The sequence below is a fragment of the Toxorhynchites rutilus genome, chromosome 2, assembly GCF_029784135.1.
Source record: "Toxorhynchites rutilus septentrionalis strain SRP chromosome 2, ASM2978413v1, whole genome shotgun sequence".
NCBI lineage: Eukaryota > Metazoa > Arthropoda > Insecta > Diptera > Culicidae > Toxorhynchites > Toxorhynchites rutilus.
Genome location: NC_073745.1, coordinates 344,891,872 through 344,912,914, shown reverse-complemented (window position 1 = coordinate 344,912,914; position 21,043 = coordinate 344,891,872). Strand labels below are relative to the sequence as shown.

The 21,043-nt window shown below is 40.0% G+C and overlaps 2 protein-coding genes across 8 annotated transcripts in view; one reads left to right on the top strand and one right to left on the bottom strand.

Annotated features, from left to right (window-relative positions):
* LOC129767492 (uncharacterized) overlaps positions 1-21,043 on the top strand; it is an 88,321-nt gene that overhangs the window by 11,782 nt on the left and 55,496 nt on the right. For 3 of the 6 annotated variants that reach the window (XM_055768462.1, XM_055768463.1, XM_055768461.1), the window contains 4 exons: positions 2,686-3,362; positions 3,432-3,558; positions 3,612-5,522; positions 10,834-13,513. In XM_055768462.1, coding sequence (XP_055624437.1) covers positions 2,686-3,362; positions 3,432-3,558; positions 3,612-5,522; positions 10,834-11,627 — 3,509 coding nt within the window. In that variant the 3' untranslated portion in view covers positions 11,628-13,513. Of the gene's footprint in view, positions 1-2,685; positions 3,363-3,431; positions 3,559-3,611; positions 5,523-10,833; positions 13,514-21,043 lie in introns of those variants that run through there. The other 3 variants (XM_055768464.1, XM_055768465.1, XM_055768466.1) reach the window with 1 other exon arrangement.
* Positions 13,562-16,599, bottom strand: LOC129767496 (27 kDa hemolymph protein-like). Of its 2 annotated transcripts, XM_055768470.1 has the most exons (7): positions 16,436-16,599; positions 15,539-15,672; positions 14,654-14,710; positions 14,139-14,591; positions 13,932-14,082; positions 13,751-13,874; positions 13,562-13,685 (listed from the first exon to the last, which is right to left on the bottom strand). In XM_055768470.1, exons 3-7 carry the CDS (start codon positions 14,694-14,696, stop codon positions 13,665-13,667), a joined length of 792 nt encoding a protein of 263 aa, XP_055624445.1. In that variant the 5' UTR covers positions 14,697-14,710; positions 15,539-15,672; positions 16,436-16,599; the 3' UTR covers positions 13,562-13,664. The 2 variants fall into 2 exon arrangements, with proteins under 2 accessions (XP_055624445.1, XP_055624444.1); XM_055768469.1 differs by lacking the exon at positions 15,539-15,672 and having other exon boundaries at positions 16,436-16,594.

Genomic DNA, 21,043 nt, shown 5'->3' with positions numbered 1-21,043 from the left:
TGACTAGGCGGGGCGAAATGGGTCACCGTTCGTTTGGGCTTTTCATTGAACCAATAACACTTATTTGCCAACAATTGTGTTAGAAATACTCTTATTAAGTATCTCCGTGAAAACCGTATTCAAATTCAATTGCTGTATAAAGATATTGAAAGAAATATCACACTGACCGACTATCACGAAAAACATATAAAAAAGCAGTTAACAAAATAAGCTCTGTACGCTCCATGCTGAAATTTATGACTCTGCTCTTTATATCAATTCGTACTGGTATTATTTCTGAACATTTTCACTGATTTATTGCGCTGCTTTGCCGTTCCATGTGAAAGATCGGTTCATTTCTATTGAGTGTAAATGTACGGGGCGGAATGGGCATACCTGCTTGGGGCATTATGACCAGGTATTTTTTCAACATAACCTGTAAAAACAGCTGTAAATTTGTGAACATAGATGGAAATAGTTAGATGTGGAATCATGGTGCGGAATTATATCAGAATATCCGATTGTAAAAAGTGATCACAGACCATCTTGAACGCGGCCACCGAAGCAGCGAAAAGTAGTACGATAGTGTGACAAGCATCCTTTGTGCACTGTGTCTGGTTTTCGAAAGTGTCACCCACAAATCTCACTTCGGACACAAGAAGCAACCTCCGCTGCTAGGACTAAATGATTCAATCGCGTTGCAGTCGGGAAATTCGATGATTTACTGGAGGATGAACAGCAGAAATACAATACTCCACCAGAAAATTCAACGTCGATAAAACATCAGTGATTTCAGTAACTATCTTTTTTTCCAAAGGAGCAGCAAGTAAACTGAAAATTATTATCATTATTCAACAGGTGCAGATCAAAAATTCCAAAATCCTAGCAATGCGAAGAAAAAGCCAGATGAGCGCTGGGTGCTGAGCAAGGAATAACCATTATGGAATATTCCACAGGACACCTTATGTTGCTACTGTGGGGTACAATTCAATTCCTCTACGGGTGGCGATAAACGGAACCAATGCTATCGATGCACAGATATTCCCTGTTCCTGATTTGAGCAACGTAAAATTGTAGTCCCATCGCTTGTTATTTTTTGTACATGCAAACTGAATGAAATCTAATTAAATACACGTGAAAGTGGCAAAATAGAATAAGCTTTCGTTCTATGAACTTGTAACGTTATTTCCCTACGGAAACATGCTTAAATTATTCAATCAATAAACATGGTCATATTGCCCCGCATGGTGGCCCATTTTGCCCCGTAGTGTTTTCGATCGACGGAAATGGAACACATTTTTAAAAGTATAAATTTTCCAAATAAATCTTTTTTGAAACGTATTCATACAATCTACATCGATCAATAGGTTTCGAATCGTGAGGTTTTAATATGTAGCATCTATCTATATATATAAAAATGTAGTGATGTCTGTCTGTCTGTCTGATCCTTATAGACTCGGAAACTACTGAACCGATCGACATGAAAATTGGTATGTAGGGGTTTTTGGGGCCGGGGAAGGTTTTCGTGATATTTTGAGACCCCTCCCCCCCTCTCTAAGGGGGGGCTGCCATACAAATGAAACACAAATTTCTGCATTACTCGGAAATTAACCGAGCAAACGAAACCAAAGTTGGCATGTGAAAGTTTTAGGGTGCAATAAATGTGTCTATGATGGTTAGACAGTCCTTCCCCCACTCAAAGGGGGGGCTGCCATACAAATGAAACACAAATTTCTGCATTACTCGAGAATTAATCAAGCAAATGAAACCAAATTTGGCATGTGGAGGTTTTAGGATGCAATAAATGTTTCTATGGTGATAAGATACTCCTTCCCCCTCTCTTAGAGGGGGCTGCCATACAAATGAAACACAATTTTTTGCATTACTCGGAAATTAATCAATCAAACGAAACCAAAGTTGGCATGTGAAAGTTTTAGGGTGCAATAAATGTTTCTATGATGGTTAGACAGTCCTTCCCCCACTCAAAGGGGGGGCTGCCATACAAATGAAACACAAATTTCTGCATTACTCGAGAATTAATCAAGCAAATGAAACCAAATTTGGCATGTGGAGGTTTTATGATGCAATAAATGTTTCTATGGTGATAAGATACTCCTTCCCCCTCTCTTAGAGGGGGCTGCCGTACAAATGAAACACAAATTTTTGCATTACCCGAGAATTAATCAAGCAAATTAAACCAAATTAGGCATATGGAAACTTTAGGGTGCAATGAATGTTTCTATGGTGGTTAGATACCCCTCCCCCCTCTCTTAGGGGTGGCTGCCATACAAATAAAACACAAATTTCTGCATTACTCGAGAATTAATCAAGTAAATGGGCGGGACGAAGTTTGCCGGGTTTGCTAGTAACTTATAAATGTTCCTACATGGTTTAGGACGTTTCGTTCTTAGGGGGATCATATTGCCCCTATCTACCCTATGTTTCCTCCGTAGGATTTAAAAATACTTGAAATACAGTTTTTGCGAAATCGGAAATCGATTTATTTCTTCCTGCCACAACAAGTTGAAATGGCCAGTGTTATAAATAAAGATAGTTATTGTATTCTACACTATATACTTCAATTCAACCTACTTCTTACATATCTCCGGAAATTCAGAAAAAAATGAGTGGTTCCATAATTGTGCAACGCAGTGTACGACTCGAAATGTTCGTGCCGGACTGGAAACACATAATATTTCTCTTCAGGTCTGGATGGGTCTACTACGGCACAGGAACGAGAAAAACTCATCAATGAGTTCAATTCTAATCCCAACATTCATCTATTTCTGGTATCGACCCGCGCTGGTTCGTTGGGTATCAATCTGGTTGGTGCGAATCGGGTGGTTGTATTCGATGCTAGCTGGAATCCATGCCACGACACGCAAGCCGTCTGTCGGGTGTATCGGTATGGGCAGAAGAAACCGTGCTTCGTTTATCGCTTGGTAATGGACAATTGTTTAGAAAAGAAAATTTACGATCGACAAATTAACAAGCAAGGTATGAGCGATCGAATAGTGGACGAATGCAATCCTGATGCGCACTTGTCGATGAAAGAAGTAACCAGTCTTTGTTATGACGACGGCGAAGAAAGTGAGATGAAAGATTTCAGTGATGAAAAAGATAAATATATTGACGTCGTCATGCAGCATTTACTGGAGTTGTATTCGAAAAAACTAACCAAGCCGCCATTTGCCCACGAAAGTTTACTTATTGATAGAAAGGAAAAAAAGCTTTCTTCGGCTGAAAAGAGGCAAGCCCAAAGAGGATATGAATTGGAGAAACAAGCGGCTACTAAGCCAAGCTATTCATACACTTCGATGGGAACCACATACAGAGCGATACGCACACCAGACGGATCAATTATCCATCGACCAGTGGCTTCGGTATGTTTGATTTTATTAAACTGTCATTTTATTAAACTGTCAATTAACTATTATTTTGAACTCATATAGGTTCGACCAATGCAGTCTGGTGACGCTGGGAAAAACACAATAGGTGGAAACAGACCTACGAGGTGGATTCCAGCCGAAGTTTGGCAACGACAGGGAATGACAGCACAAGAAATGACACTACCAATTGGTAAATATATTTCATAATGTATTACTGCAGAAATAACAATTTTTTACCCGTAGATGTCGTGATTCCCACCAGTTCTGCGGACAAATCTAACATTGTTCTCAAGGCAGGTCAGAAGGTTATGGTTCTAAAATCACCGAAGGGAATTTACATGCAGCTAGAGACTGGTAAAATAATCGCTATCCGAACAGCTTTCAAGGTTAGTCAGAACAAAGACGCGGTTGCGAAAGGTGGAATGGTATCATCTGTCGCTACAGGTGGAAGAAGAGCAAGCTGTTCTTCCACGGCGACGAAAGCATCACCTGTTGCTGCCTCAAAGGTGGGCGGTGATTGCTCGGAAGGAAATTCACTCAGTATACCGTCCAATTCGGAAGATGAAGATAAATCCAATTCGAGTATAGTACCACTTGATCAGGATAGCGAGAAGGATTTGATGAGTGTGGATGATTATCCCGAAAAGGGGGAAATCATTGAATGTGATTTAAAGAATGATGACTTGGAGGAAGGCGAAATTAGGGATGGTATGATAGGATGTAGAAAAACTGTTTCTAGCGCAAGTTCTTCGTATTCGGAGGTTGTTGTAGAACCCATCGGAGAGCGTAGTTCCAAATTCCCAATGATTCAATCTGCTTACTCGTTGGCTCCACAACAACAGAGTTCAAGTCTATCGAACTATCCTCATACTGCAAATCAATCACGAGTTTCTAGCCAACAAAAACCACAGCCGGCCACAGTAACTATAGAAGATGAAATACCTCCTCTCAGGGAGAAAATTGTATATAAACCAAATCTCGTTGAACGAAAATCGAAAGTTCCGCCATCTTCGCTTAAAAACTACAGGCACAAAGCTGGTAAGGCACCGGAAACATCCACAGTAACATGTGCTACAAAAGGAAACAGTGGTGCTAACAGTTCACCCAGTATTTTACCGATATCAGTTGCGTCTCACGTAACGCCTACAACTGAAACGCATCGTACAAACGTTGGAGCGCATCAAGCACCTGCAAAAACTGTGCCAGAAACGCAGCAATATAGTAGTGTCAATCGTCAGCTTTCTCCCAACCAACTACAGCAACCAATCATTCAGCAACCGTATCAACAGTCATCAACCAACCCCGCAAATCCAATGTCTGCTGTACAGCTTCAGCAATCAGCGTACAGTGTGCCAAATTCTTCTACTGCCTCTGTCAAGAGTCCAATCCTGCATCAACCACAGCACATGCATTTGTCATCATATGGAACGAACAAACATCAACAACAGAGCTCTCACAACCAACAATCTTCCTGGCATCCATACACCGGGACTGGCTCATTCGGTTACTATGGCCAACAATCTCATGTTCCTCCTCCGCCCCCACCATCTCAGTACGAATCGAGTCTTAACTTCTTAGAGAAGACGACTTCCGCTCTTATTAACAATCAAAACCAGAGTGAATTCCAGACATCATTAAGCAACATTACCCGGTCTCCTACTCCCACCGAAAGCTTCATGGAGTGTCAACCGAAAGCCAGTGCACCTGGGAAGAAAAACGCTGCCAAAAAACCACCTAAACAGCCTAAAAATGATTATAACGCTGCCAAAAAAGCATTGAACAAGCGCAATAATCCTTCACCGTATCACACGGTATCATCGTCCTCCGCTTCCTCATCTCCTTCACCCTCACCTGCTGTTATGAATCACAGTCAAAGCAGTAACAGCAGTTCCCTCAGTGGAACTGGCACACCAGCAGGCAGCAGTATTAATTTGCAGCAATCCGTAGGATCGAACTCTGGAAACTATACTAGTTATCCGCCGATATCATCCGCTAACAATGCAGTACCGAATTATTACGATCAGTATTCACAAGTTCCGCCATCGGTGATACCAGAGACAGCTACCGCACAGACAGCTGGGATGTACAACAGCCAAAGCCCAGCTGTATCACAGCAACCACCTTACGGAGGACATCCTGTCTCATCCTACGGGGGTGAGTAGTATGTGCACATTAATTCTGTTTTTTCCTAATCTATTAGTAGTTAAAATGAATTGCGAATGATCATTGATATAATCCAAAGGGTGGGTCTTCTGTTGGTTTAATAGTGAATAATATTTTTTTATTGACACTGACAGCAGCTGTCATCATGTTGGCTTTACCCATATATCATACTGGGGGCTTCGGGTTTGATTCTGTTCGTGGTTGTTTGCATGAAAAACTCATTTATTTGAATAACAATATGAACCATGTCAAAATGTCGACCAACTTTTTGTATTACATTCAAGTGCCTTTTAGGTGACGGAGCTGTGGTCCCAACAAGACAATGTCACAATTAATTTATTTAAAGCAATGTTCGGCGAATAATTTCACGTAATGGCCTCTAAAACACTGTATTACATCATGTCCAATATATTCTCATACAAATTTAAACTTCGATTGTTACATAGGATTCAAATTTTATTGGTTATTACCCTTCAAATCGTTTCTGCGTTGTCATTTTCGACGAATACTCACTGACGATCTCAATCACTCACAAGGTTCTTGCTGAAAATGGGCGCATTTCTTCCAAAAACTTTTTGTATCACCACAGCACGAAACTTTTTCATCGTTGATGTGCCAAAAAAAAGTCGCAGGAGGGTTGTGTCCGAGACACGACCACATAGTTGACGTAGGATTCCGTTAGGTTATCTGTTGATTTTGGATATGTTTGAAGAATTACATTGTTAAACTCTTTGATAATGATTTGGTTTTAATGTCTCTGTCAGGGAACACTTTTCGGTGGGAACAAAAGCTCCCACTATTTTCATGTATTTGCAATGCCGATTTCCCCAGGCAGCTTGGTTTTGATGTCTCTGTAAGGGAATGCATTACGGTATTTGCAGTGCCGATTTCCCCCAGGCAGCTTGGTTTTGATGTCTCTGTTAGGGAACACATTTCGGTGGGAGCAAAAGTTCCCCCTACTTTCATGTATTTGCAATGCCGATTTCCCCAGGCAGCTTGGTTTTGATGTCTCTGTAAGGGAATGCATTACGGTGAGAACAAAAGCTCCCCCTACTTTCATGTATTTGCAGTGCCGATTTTCCCCAGGCAGCTTGGTTTTGATGTCTCTGTTAGGGTCCCGCCGCGTGTGTCGTCAATTCCGACCAATCAGAAGTGGGTGTTTCCGTTAGAATAGGGGTTGAGATTCTTCAATTGTTCGATAGTTAGTTTCATGACATATATTATTTTCTTCAATATAAAAAATTGTTATGGAGTACCGAAATCGATTGACGCTAAAATTTCATCAATCCATCATTAAATGACTGAGCAATAAGCGTTTGAAATTGGACAATTTTCACGATGTGCTCGATTTTCGATTTTCAATTTGTACCCCAATATGTTCCCGAAAGACGTAATCCTACGTCAAAAGGCACAAAAAAGGAAACTCTGTTCTAAGCGAATTGACGCCGCTATAAATTTTGTCATGGTCCTCTTCGAGACCTGGAATCGGGACGTAATACAGCAGTATAACGATAGTCCTCCTGCAAGATAGTGAGGTTGGCGCAGGTCTTGCAAGCCGCACTACGAAAACACCAAGCAACGAACAATACACATAAAGATTTGAACCGTACTAATCGAAATAGACCCAGGCGACTACCCCATGACTAACGATTGGAAACTTGGGACATGGAATTGTCGATATCACAAGTTTAACATCGTAGCGCTGTAGGAAGTGTGTTGGAGAGGATCTACAGTTCGTACGTTTCGCGATAGTCATACCATCTACCAGAGCTGCGACAACACAAATGAATTGGGTACACAATATGCAGAATTATGATGGCAACATCATTACAATACACAGCCCTCACCTTGCGAGTTCCAACGATGATAAAGATGAATTCTACGCGCAGCTGGAACGCGAATATAACCGCTGCCCAAAACATGACATTAAAATCATCAATAAATATTTCAACGCTTAGATCGACAAAGAAGAGAAGTGAGAACCGATAATTGGTATGTACAGCTCACATCAGTTTACAAATGAAAATGACCTACTTATATATTTTGCCACCTCCAAGAACATGGCCGTACGTACCTTCATTCCACAACCGATACACCTGGAAGTCACCACATCAAACAGAATCTCGGATGGACCATGGATGGTCGGTACTTCTCTGACATAACTGTCGTCACTAACATCGATTCGGATCACTACATAGTGATGGTTAAGATAAGCCCAAAACTCTCCGTTGTGAACAACATTCTGTACTGATGCCCGCCGCGATACAATCTAACGTGATTGAAACAAATAGATGTCGCCGAAAAATACACGCGCAAAGCTGGAACATGGTCAAGACATGGTCATCAACAGCGTAGCAGAGAACATCCTAGGTTACGTGGAACGAAGACAGCGGGACGAGTGGTTCGATGATGAGTGTCAGCAGGTGCAGGTGCAGGTGCGCGGGTCAAGCTACCCGCCAAGATGTGGAACGATATAAACAGAAGCAAAGACACCAAACTCATTTCTTCCGGAAAAAGAAGCGTCGCCTGGAAAAGAAGTGTGAGGGGCCAGAATAGCCGCACCGTTCTAATGAGATTCAAAAGTTTCACCGGAAACTCAACGCATTCCGAAAGCGCTTGGTGTGACGAGCAGAAATGTGTCGGTGATGGAGGCAACTCTTCGATAAACATCTGAATCGCGTAGAGGGCCAAGATAACGATGAACGCCCAGGTCGGCCAAGAGGAGGAGTTCAAACCGGTAATTTATAGGTTCAGCGGCTATCAGAGAACCAACGAAAACGGCCTAAGACTTATCGACTTTGCTGCCTCCAAGAACATGACCATACGTAGCACCTTCTTTCAGCACAGCTTCCAATACCGTTACACCTGGAGATCACCACAGTAAACAGAAACACAAATTGATCACGTTTTGATCGGCGGTCGGCACATCTCGTACATTATTGACGTCAGAACCTACCGTGGCGCTAACATCGATTCAGACCACTACCTGGTGATGGTCAAACTGCGTTCTAAACTGTCAGTCGTCAATAACATAAGACACCAACGCTCACCATGGTACCTACGACGACTACAGGGGCCGAACGTTGCTGCAACATACTCGCAGCGTCTTGAAGCTGCGTTACCGGGGATAGACGAACTGGATGGTGCTCCCCTCGATGAATGCTGGAACACCTTAAAAGCAGCAATTAGCAGCACAGCAGAGACCGTCATCGGGTACGAACAACGACGATAATAGAACGAATGGTTTGACGACGAGTGCCGAGCGTTCCTGAACGAGAAGGATGCAGCACACGCAGCCATCCAGCAACGAGCGATTCGACAAAACGTGGAACGATACAGACTGAAGCGAAGGCAGCAAACTCATCTCTTTCGGGCCGCCTGGAAGAGAAAGAGTGTGAGGAGATGGAGCTGCTTTATCATTCTCGAGAATCGCGGAAGTTCTTCAAGAAACCTCAACGCCGTGGGCCGAAATGTGCAGGAACAAGGAAGAAGGCATCTTGACAAACGAACGCGAGCTGATCGAGAAGTAGAAGCAGCAGCGCAGACAGGAGACCAGGACGGCGTTGAGAAGGACTACACTGGTGGAGCGAACAACGACGACGTATCACCCCGACGATGGGTGAAGTTAAGGAGGCCATTAATCAACTGAAGAACCACAAAGAAGCTGGTGAGGAACTCTTCAATGGATGTCCGGGAAAACTTGTAGAGTGTATGTACCGGTTGACAGTCAGGATCTGGGACACAGAAAAGCTACTGGAGGAGTGGAAGGACGGGGTAGACTGCCCATCTATAAAAAAGGAGACAAGCTGGATTGTGGGAACTACCGCGCAACCACGTTCCTGAATGGTACCTACAAAATTCTATCTCAGATCTTCTTTCGTCGTCTATCGCCAATAGTAAGTAGATTTGTGGGCCGAATCCATGCCCGGTTGCTCGACGACGGACCAGCTTTTTACACTGCGGCAGATCCTCCAAAAGTATCTGGTCCCTGTGCACCACATCTTCGTTGAGTTCAAGGCCGCATATGATACAAACGTCCGGCGACAGCTATGGAGGATCATGGACGAACACGGCTTTCTCCGAAAGCGAACAAGACTGATTCAGGTAACGATGAACGGTGTGCGGTGCAGTGTGTGGATCTCAGGTGAACTGTCGGAATCCTGTCTGCTCTTCAACGTGGCGCTGGAAGGTGCTATGCTGAGAGCGGGCTTCAACATACGGGGCACAATTTTCAACAAGTATAGTCAATTTATCTGCTTCGCCCTGCGAGCATTTGGAGTCTTGACCGACGTGTGTTAAGAACCATCTTTGGCGTATAGAGGAGAACACATAATCACGAGCTTACGCAACTCACTGATGAACCCAGTATCCATGAAGTGGCCAAACCTAGAAGGATACCGTGGGCAGGACATGTTGCAAGAACTCGGGACAACTATCCTGCAAAAATGGTGTTCATCGGGAATCCGGCGAGTGCGAAGAGACGAGAAGCGCAGTGAACAAGATCAAGTGGGACAGGACCTGGCGAATACGAGGTGCCTGCGGAATGTGACAGAGACAGCGACGAACCGAGTTTGTTGAAGGGATATTGTTAATCAGGCCATGACTGTGTAAACATAGTGCAATATTACACCAATATAATTACATTTTTATGCGCTGCTGCTTCACAGCGATGTAAAAAATGTATGAGAATATTCGATACAGTTTGATTTGATTATGCTATAGCATATCATTTGAGTAACTGTTAACATGTTTCAAAATAAAAGTGACGGGATACCTCATTCCATTATTGATATAATAGTCTTTTTTTTTCATTTCGCGCATCTATTTCAAATTGTCCGGCATTTTTACTATGGTTATGGTTAAAATAATTTCATAATTTAATGATGACAGGCACATTTTTAGACAGTTTGCAATACATTATTTATTTTCATAAAAAGTAGTTTTTTTCTTCTTCAAAGTATAAATAAATTTGTATGTTTGATATCTCATCATGCGATATTTTGAATAATACTCGATATCATTGTTCAGAAATTCATATTAATAACTAATGATTATCATTGAGTTCAAATTCGGTACATACTATTTTATGCTAATATAACAGGGTAATATAAAAGGAAAAAAAAAACATCAAAAATGTATGTTTAGAGCAATGTTAGTTGGATGTATAAAATTTCAATTCCTCATTTAATTCTGCTTACTATCTTCATCGGGTGCACCTTTATACATAGTAACTCAGTTGAAAGCTAGTATATTCCGACGCTTAGGAAAGGAAATAAATCTAAAATTTCGTATATGTGTCTAGGTTCATCATATACATCTAGCAACAACACAACTGCACCTGTGAATCGTTCCAACCACTATCAATCATCAGTTGCTACGACAATGTCCTCTTCTACAGTTCCAACTGATTCATCAAATTATTACCATCATCAGCAGTCAACAGTGCCACCGCAACCGCACTCTCAGAACAACCCGCAGGCTTACCAGCAGCAGCAGGTGAGAAGCCATTCTCGTGGGTCTGCAGCGAATAGTTACATTCCTCCGCATTCAGCCTCAATCCAACAACATCAGCAGAATCCACAACAGCCCTATTCCCAAGGTTATACAGCTACCCCAACGACGCTGAACTCAATTGATCCGGCATCTAATTATCAGCAACAAAATCCAGCGAGTACATCCTATTCATCCTACACTGCTACTTCTACCACTAATGCACCCTCCGTAACTAGTTCCCCTTCTGCCACAACACAAACTGTAAGTTCCAATGGTTCAGCCTTTCATAGACCTGAAAGCGCTGTCAATCCTGGCGGACCAGTACCTGTTCACAATGCTGGAACAGGAGGCAACTTCGACACCCCCCCAACTTACATCCCGGAAGGTGGTACTAACCCATACCAGTATCCTTATCAGGCGGCTTCTCAGTACCAAACACAGGGCTACTATCCACCTCCAACATATCCTTACTATCCTTCATCGGGTGCACCTTACCCTTCAACCGATTCTCAGTATCATACTTATCCACCTCCACCACCGCCTCCCTCTAACTACAATTATCCACCCTATCCTAGTCAACCCGGTGTTGGACAATGGCAGTAAGAGAAACAAAGAATCTACTCTTTGTGGTCTGCTCTCTACGGATGATATTTTTTTAAAATGTTATATATAGTATCTGTTTATATAGTATATGTTTATATTGTTTTTTTCTTCATCTCTCTGTCGATGTTTATTATTTTTGCGAATAGGAACACAATAAATGTGTTCAACGCGTTCCTGGAAAATAGAAAAAGTTAAAAATGTAAAGTTATTTGAAAATATTTGAAACACAGAGAAGCTTCCGGACCATCCGTAAAAATCATAAACAACGTTTTGGTATTTGAGGATATATTATATTAGTCACTCGTTGAAATATTGAGTGAAGAACAAAGTCATCTGCTGTAAATGTTGCGTAAATTAAAATTCACAATGGAATGTTTCGATATCACCTTTTTATTTGTTAAAGTAAGTTATATGTATGTAGCAATTCAAGAAATGCCGTCAAGTTGAAGTGCCGAAAAATGTTTTCTGTAAAGCGATTTTGTGACAGACTATTGAAGAATATTTGACTGTTGGCGAGGATTTTGTTATTACGTTAGTCGGAGCTAAATCGTGTCTGTTCTACCAATTTTTCAACCAGTGTTTAATAACATATATACTCGAAACTTAAAGTAGCTTAGCTTCTCGAACTCCAAATCAACACGATTAATTATTTTCGACTGAATTTTCTTCCGTTTCATGGTTTCAAATATTCTTCTAAAGAAGCACGAGAAGATTCTATCTCTCTATCTTCGCACAGTGCAATGCATTTTTGTTGAATCTGATTTGTAAAAGTGAGTTTTATTTACAATTGTTTTAGGTTTTATATATATTTATATTTAAACAAAGGAATATTAAGCATCGTCACTCGTGCTAGCAATTTAAGCACCCTAAATAACTAGAAGACTTTACTATACCATAGTGTTTGAAAACAAAATTTGTCGATGGAGTTTCAGCTAGATGGAATACCTTCATAATGAATGAAGTCTAGAATTCTAGATTGCTTCTTGCGTATCGTAAATGGTATGTTTTCGCGAAACAAGCAAAATACAAAAGTGAACATTAGAATGAAATCACATTTTAGGAACAGTAAATGTTTTAATCGAGAACACATTTTACACCTATCCGTAATAGCATCAGAAAAATGGCCTGTAGAAATTTGTAATTTATTATCCAGAGTCTCTTTTGAAATTATTGAAAAGAGGACGAAAATGAAAAGCGAGGATTGAAGCAAAGCATTTAAATATCTTTTAGAATATAAAATGGTAGAATAGATATTTTGAGGACTGTGACAGAATGTTATCTGAAATGTCGTTTGAAATCATACTCTAAAATTAATTATAAATTATGACTTCATTTTATTCGCTAGCGTAACGACAACTCGGTTCCAATCTTGAAGGCGATTAACTTGTGTAGTATACATCTGTAAAGCTTTGGGTCCCAGTTCTCCTCATGTAAAAATATATGTTTTAGAAATGATCCATTCGCTCGCATTAGTTTTCTTTTATAATGGTTCTTGAAGAATAAACAGGATTTTTCAATTTCTGTCGCGTTCATGTTTCGTTTAGATAAATTCGTTCGACTAGTAGTTTTGTAAAAAAAAAATAAAGTTAAGTAAACTTGAGGTTTAAATCAATTTCCATTTCATATGCCGCACGCGTCAGCGAAATTTTATAGGTATTATTAAAATAATAATAATTATTCAATGTTTAAAACATTAAATGAAACATGGAAGAAATGTGACAATGCTTTGAAGAACGCAGTTTCTGTCTTCAAGAAATTGCGTATAATATGGTAGCAAGTGGTATGATTATTTCAATCAGAACAGTATAATTATCAACTACAGTAATACAATTAACACGATACTAGAGTAATGTATGAAGCGTAATACAAAGTATTTGAAGAAATTACACAGACTTTTTTGGATTTCACCTTGATGACCATCCTTAAATATTAGATTTTATTCTTCACGTTTAGACCAAAATCAGCTTTATTCATTCATGATATATTTTTTTATAAAACAATTACGTAATCAAAAATACCCTTCGTTGAACTCCCGTGTTATCTGCGACTGTTTTTCACCTGCCAATCAAACAATAATGTATGTATAAATGATTTTCATAATTGGTAAATTATTGACACTTTACTTTTGGGTCACACGGCGAGCCTTTTCTAACGAATCTGAAAAGCGACTCGACAAGATTGGCTGGAGTAGATTCCTCACATTGTTCCAATTCACGAACAAAACAATCCTGTAGCTTGGCAAAATCTCTGGAAAAACAGCATCGATAATCAACATTGAAAGTGTATTGAAGCAGAATAGCTTACTCGCATTGTTTCGGCCCAATGACGAGCTTTGGAATTGTGCTTCCCGTTGTATCCACATCTTTCAAATATCCCGAAAATGTACCGTTCACACATTTGATAAGATCATCTTTCTGTTCCTGGAAGCATTCCGGTCCCTTTTCAGCGATGAAAACTAAAAATATAGGTATCTCAACATTTGTTTACGTTCATCAACTAAATCAATATTACGCGCAATTTGATCACCGTCCTTGTGACACACAAAGTTTAGCAAGTTCTTGAACACGTCGACACCATATCCCTTGTGGCGCTCTTCGTCACTATCCAGACATGGGTCGAGAGAATTCGAAAAAGTATTTACACACTCCAACAGCGTGTTGCGCTTACGACAATATTTGTTAAACACGGTGTCCAAATCTCCAGTAGGTTTTGCCTGCTCAACTTCCTGACGGAATTGATCCACATCTACTAGATTCTTGATGCAGTTAGCTAGATCTTTGGCACCTTGTTTAGCATGTTCGTAGGAATCATCATTCCCACCAGCCTTAATACACTTCTCTTTGAGCGCATTTTCTATTTCATCGAAATCAGGAATAGAAAGATTCTGAAGGTTGATGGGTAGATGCTGTCGAATTCTATCCACGTCAATCGTGTTCGTATCATCAGCCAGAATTAGCAACGGCGCTGGAGAAATACAATTTAAGTACTGAAAAAACTCAAATATTGTATGTTCCGCTAACACCTACCCACAATAACACCGAATGCAAGCAGCAGGAGTTTACAAGTCATGGCGTTGGATGTTCCTAAAAAGAAAAGAAAATTTTACTCTATCTTATGGATGACGTTCGATCAGTGCAGTGCATATGAATGGAACCATTGATGTGTTCTTTGTAATAATAAAAAAATCATAAATATCGAACAGGTCTGTGGCGGTGCGTTATGTAGCCCTATCGCATGATCTTGAAAGTGTGGGAGAAAGCGACAATTGGCAAGTGGATTAAATTTAATCGGTTTATTTCTAATGAAAGAACAGCCATCGAGTTCTAACACACCAATTTCTGGATATCCTAACCACTAGATAATATGGGACAAAATCGATCGCGGACTAGGGCTCAGCAGGCGAATGCTAATCCTCACGCCGTTGATGATCAGATACGTTTCGTCGTCGGAAGATATATTCATTCCATCTATGGTTGACAGTAGCAGTGAGTTGCAGAAATTTGCTGGTTGTGACCGACAATTATTATCTATACATGGCGGAGTGCGTTCGATATACTTCGTGTGTGAGTCATGCATGCAGAATGAGGTTTATAGTGCATTGGAATCGGCTCCGGTGTTGAGTCAGGTTAGTGGCCTTTTTAGTGCTCGTGCTCGTGCAGCTCGAGTGGCTCGTGAACTGCAACATATCGACGAAGAACGGAAACTGTTGGAGGATTTGAGTCTGGAGTGGATTGAAGAGGAACGTGCCAAGAACGAAAAAGAGATGCTGGAAAAATGGAACGTGGAAAGTAGTTCATCGCTAGGAAGCACGAGCTACTGAATCAGCGGGACGACGAAGAAAGAAAAAGTGTGCGCAGTATACGGAGCAGCCAGAGAAGTATGAAACGAACGAACGATTGTATTAGACAAACCGAAGCATCACCGCGGTTGAGGTGATCGTTTCGTCTACGGTCCGATTATCCGGAAGATTCAAGCCTAAAAAACCCGCAGGAAGTGCGTCCGTCGTCGACGCCAGTGAAGACTGTAGCATCCGTGGTATCTATATCTAAATGCGGTAACGGTATGGGATTAGAGATTGAATCGATCCCACGGTCCTTTGAGAGTAGGACAGTTGAAAAAACTATGAGGATTCTCTTGTCAGTTTTGCCATCGATCTTTAACTATATGAAGACATATTGAAAGAGAAAGAAGTATCGCAATTCATCGAGCGCTGAGGTGTTTAAATCGGTGAGCTTCGAATGCATGCCATACTTCAGCAACAGCAAACGGAAAAGAACATCGAGAAATCCAAGAACTATTGGAAAACGAGAAGTAGAGCTGTTGAGTCAAATAAAAGACTTCCAATTGCAACACGTTGATGAAATGGAACTGGTTCGTGAATCGTGAAGCATTTCAACTTCAGCTGGCAGAGCCGGAGAATGAAATTCAGGGTCTGCATGTAACAGAGCTGCAGTTGCAACTACAAATAAGTACTAATCATACAGATCTTGTAAATAATCATACAGATCTTGTAAAACTGCATTCTCTCCTCTGTCTGCAAGTAAACCATCCGGGCAATAATCCTTCAGAGTTTATACCACAATAGAAACCTAGCCCATTAGTGATCACATTATTGCAGAAAAAATATCGTGGAATATGCAAAACTATGATTTTTGAATCTAATGCATCAAAACCAATTTTTAGAGCGCACTTTCGTTATACAACGTTTCGATACATTCCACACATTAGCATTTCAGCATGAATTCATAATTTCAATCTATATATGGCGATAAATCAAAGAATCGTATAGAAAAGGAACAATTACTCACTATTGTACTGATATCACTGACGGAGGGCACTTGCACGGTCTACACTGCACTACTCTTGACGAGCTGTCTTCGCGCACTGCCAACGACGATAATCTGCCTTCAGAAAAGAATTGCAGCGATCGCTGTCGTTTCATATGTGTTTTTATATAGATTGGCCGTTTGGAATTCGATCTCCAGCCAGAACACAACGACATACGAGTATTGGTCGTAAAAAATCCTTAGATTACTGATCAATAATTTTCTTTGTTGACTAGTTTTACTATTGAATGCCGAGAAAGTACGGGAAATGTTCATTCAAATGATAAGAATTGATGCGCGAAGCATGATCAGCTCTTAATAACCACACAAAGGCTCACTCGGTGTGGTGTGGTGTGTTACTTAAGTAGTCGACTAACGTAAATGACAGAATTCCGAAGATGTTGTGACGGTTTCATTGAGCGTCCCCTGTTATGCTTATCAAAGATATGATTCCTTTGTTCAATTTACTACAGGGAATAAGTAAGACGGAAATTCCGAATTATATACTATGTGTGGTTGATGTACAAGCGCGTTTCCGAGCCAGCGAATAATACAATGGTTAATCTAATTAAGTTTGGTGCTTGAGAAGCGATTTTAATTCGGTATTAACAAATCATGTTCATGTTTTTTACAGTACAATTTCTGGGCCAATTCAGTAGAACAAGAAATTAGAAAACTAGAAGAAAACTTGTTCATTCGAGATATGTTTATGAGCGACAGCATACATAGTGATCCCCAATAATCGTTCGATTAATCGATTAATCGAATACTTCCTACAGAAATCGATTATTAATCGAACGAACACTGCACAACAAATAATCGAAGCGAACGAATAATTTACGTCGATTAATCGATCCAAAACCAAGAGAGAAAAAAAAACGCGCGTCCGCTGCTGTTTTATCCTGAAAATCAATCATTATCTTTGATGCTCCCCTAAGTTCGTAAACGATGCTCAATGGCGTCAACTCGAATTAAGCTTCGTTTACGACTTTAGGGGAGCGTAAAAGATAATAATTGATTTTCAGGTGGAATGAACACTTTTGATTCCATATGAGGGGCTTAGAATGCAAGGGGTGTAAGTGACTTGATCGATTTCTCTTCATCAACTTTTTGTTCAGTCAATAACTCAACTGCAAAAACATTCCAATTTAAGTTTGCTATATAATCCGATAGATGAGGTTCAGATCTATCGTCCACATTGTCAAATACAGCTAGGAATGTATTTGCAGCTAAGTTATGACCAAAAGAGAGAGTCGATGTAGAGAAATCGATCAAATCACTTACACCCTTTTCATTCTAATCCCCTCATATGGCTTTCTAACAAATGAGAAATATAAGTCTAACTTATTATTTCTGTCAGTGTGACGATTAATCGATTAATCGATTATTTGGGTCGATTAATCGTATCGAATAACAAACTGCTGAAAACTATTCAATTAGCTGATGAACGATTAATTTCTAAAATCGGGGATCACTAAGCATACAGTTTTTTTGTTCTATTTGTGTACTGTCTATGAGGTATGCTTCATACTTTCCTTGTTTGATAGGACTGCAATTGGTTCAATTCCTATCGTTTAATAATTCGCTTGAGTAAGTTTCACAACAAAATGAGATATTGCGAATAACAATATAATCAACACAAATCATTGCTTGTGGATGGGAAGCTTTGCGTGTAATAATTTGAACCCACTGTCTTATAAGTTTGGGATAAGCATGTTTTTAGTATAGTATACAATAAATGAATCAAATAATGTAAATTGCGAATCGATGGCCTGAGTGCTCATCATACTTTACATACTTTTTTATGCAAAAAAAAAAACAATTTCCCAAAAGGCAGATTTATTTGCTTGAAAAGATGATGTTTCGATACAATTTTTTACTACCAAAGATACCACCTTTAACCATTTGGTTAATAGATAGAATATCCACATAACTCGCCTTCTGGTTCTCAATCTTCGCGGCTCAATTTGTGTTTATGTCTTTTATGCTTCAACTTGTATGCTTCTGATTCTTCCTCGTTTCATATGACTGTAATTGAGACAATGTCTATCGTTTATCAATTTGCTTTCGTTCCTCTTGTAGACTAATTGAGGAAGTTTCGAATAAATGAGATATTGCGAATGAATGGTTTCATTGCTTCTGGGTGGAAATGTTTACATGTATGTCTTCTTCTTGAATGGCACTAGTGTTCCCACTAGAACTTTCGCCGTTCCAACGTAAGTATAACTTGCGTATTTTTTTTATCAGTACTTAGCTCAGATTTCTTATGCCAAATAACACGCCTTGAATGTATCCTGATCACGGTGCTAATCGGAATATTTTTTTTAGAAGATAAATCCATCGACTAGATCGGGAATCGAACCCGAATCCCCCGCTTAACAATGTGCTAACCACTTGGCCACGGAAGTTAATTCACATGTATGTACGGAGATTTATTTGCTCGAAACACAAATTAGATAAAAAAAAATTATTCGCTACGAATATTTTTTTCAAATAATATCACATCCCATAGAAAGGTACGATTTCTACCACATTTCACCCTTTGGTTCTCAAATTTCTACTACATGCTGTTGTTTCTTCGCAGTATAAAACTGGTCGTCGAGCAGCAGGTATGAGGCCAGCCAGATAATTTCTACGAGTTTCTTATTGACGATAGACGACGGAAAAGAATCAAAGCAAATATCCATTAATTTGTTAATTGAGAATTGATTCAGATGCAATTTCAAACTAAGTATTGTCAATGTGTTGCAAAAAATATTACCCGAGTGGAGGGGAAGCAGGACGAAGCACCGTCTCGTCAAGCGTGCGTATGAGGTGTACGATCGAACGCATGATGTGTGCATGCGAAGCGTTTACCGAGTGGTGGAAGCAAGGCGGAGCACCGTCTTATCAGTCTGTGTATGAGGTGTACGATCGAATGCATGATGGGTACAGTTGCTCCGTGGTAGCATATGAACAACACAGTGGCAAAAATTTTGTGTTTCCATCATCGAGAAATCTGGACAATTTCAACTCGCATAAACTTCTTTTTTTTCGTCCGCAGCTCTTGAACCCTCAATCAACAGACTTTTTATTGCAAATTTATCAGCAACAAACTTGCTGGGACCATCTCTTCGCTACTCGAAAGCCATTATATAACGTAATATGAGCATCCTTGGACGCTCGTTAGAAAACTTGTGAAATTTTCGAGCGCGTTTTTGGCTACTAAATTCTACTTCAGTGCCATTTTGGATTTTTGCTGGCGCGAAAAGAGCGAACGCCGACGTTTCATCTAGATCAGCCATACTCAACCTATGGCCCACCGGGCTCTTCTGGTTGGCTCGCCTATTCACGTTAGTGAACAAAAATGATTTTTTTTTCTCTGTTATAGTGACTTTCAACACTTTTGACTGGTTCGTCACTCTTACTTCCATTTTTGGAAGAATGTCGGGAGTGAGAATCGAACTCGTGACCTTGAGCGTGAGAGGTACGGATGTTATCACTTCGCCAGATCACCTACACAATAAAAATGAAAATATGAATTACCTATATTTCGACATAAGACCACCTTTTTCAATATTGATACCAAATAAGAAAACTGCCCGAGTTTTTATGAAATAGTTTTAACGTTAATAATTATTTTAGCTCTGAACGGATTTTGATGGTTTGCATTCCAATTGAATCGTAAATTCTCTAAATTTTTTCGGTATGTTATAGATTACGGTTCCCTAATCCACAAATGATTCAAATGAGGAACATTGGCATAATATGCATTTTCCTATCGTGTTAGCGTGGCCGAATCTGTATCAGCGAAGTACAAAATTTAAATATCATATCAATATATGGTCTTTTTCGTAGCTAGAGACGAATGAACTGACGAGTTTTAAAGCCTTTATAATCCAGCTGTCAGACGGCAGTCTTTTTCAATGCTGATGTCAAACACACAGTTGTTTTGCTCGATTCTAAGGAACAACGAAAGATAGATATCACACAGTATGGTGCAATTTTGTTCGGTGAAGCACCACGTCGATTGGCATGCCGCCTGGTGAAAAGTGCCTCTGTATTTTTGCATCACATCGTATTTGAATCTGTACTGGGGTGTAAGTTTAAAATTTCTAAAAAGAGAGCATTATGTTTCGGGAGTTAATCTTTTTGTTGTCAGTTGGACTAAGTTCTCTAAATATTGTGCTCGCCCTGGCCAGCCTCAGATTCTATTGTGTTGAACAATATTTTTCGCCACAGAATGGATTTTCAGAATATTCAAAAATCAAGCATAGTGTAGAGCAGAATCTACTAATAGTCGTCGGTTTTCATATCGAGGAAATTATACGAATTGTTGATTTTATGCGTTTTCAAATAGATAACGGTAGTATGGGATAAATATATAATCACTTGGAGTGGTGTGTTACGTGTATTGTTTTGAGCGCATGTATTTTTCTCGCGAGAACAAGAATGAATCATGAATCAATCATCTTTAATCACGTCTACAAAACAATGCAAATCTATCGGTTTTTCTCAGGGCCACTTAAACATTCGACTAATTTTTTTTTTTTATTAAATCGTTTATTTTTACAGGCTCAGTTACATAAGTTTAAAGGAGCCAAACTCCTG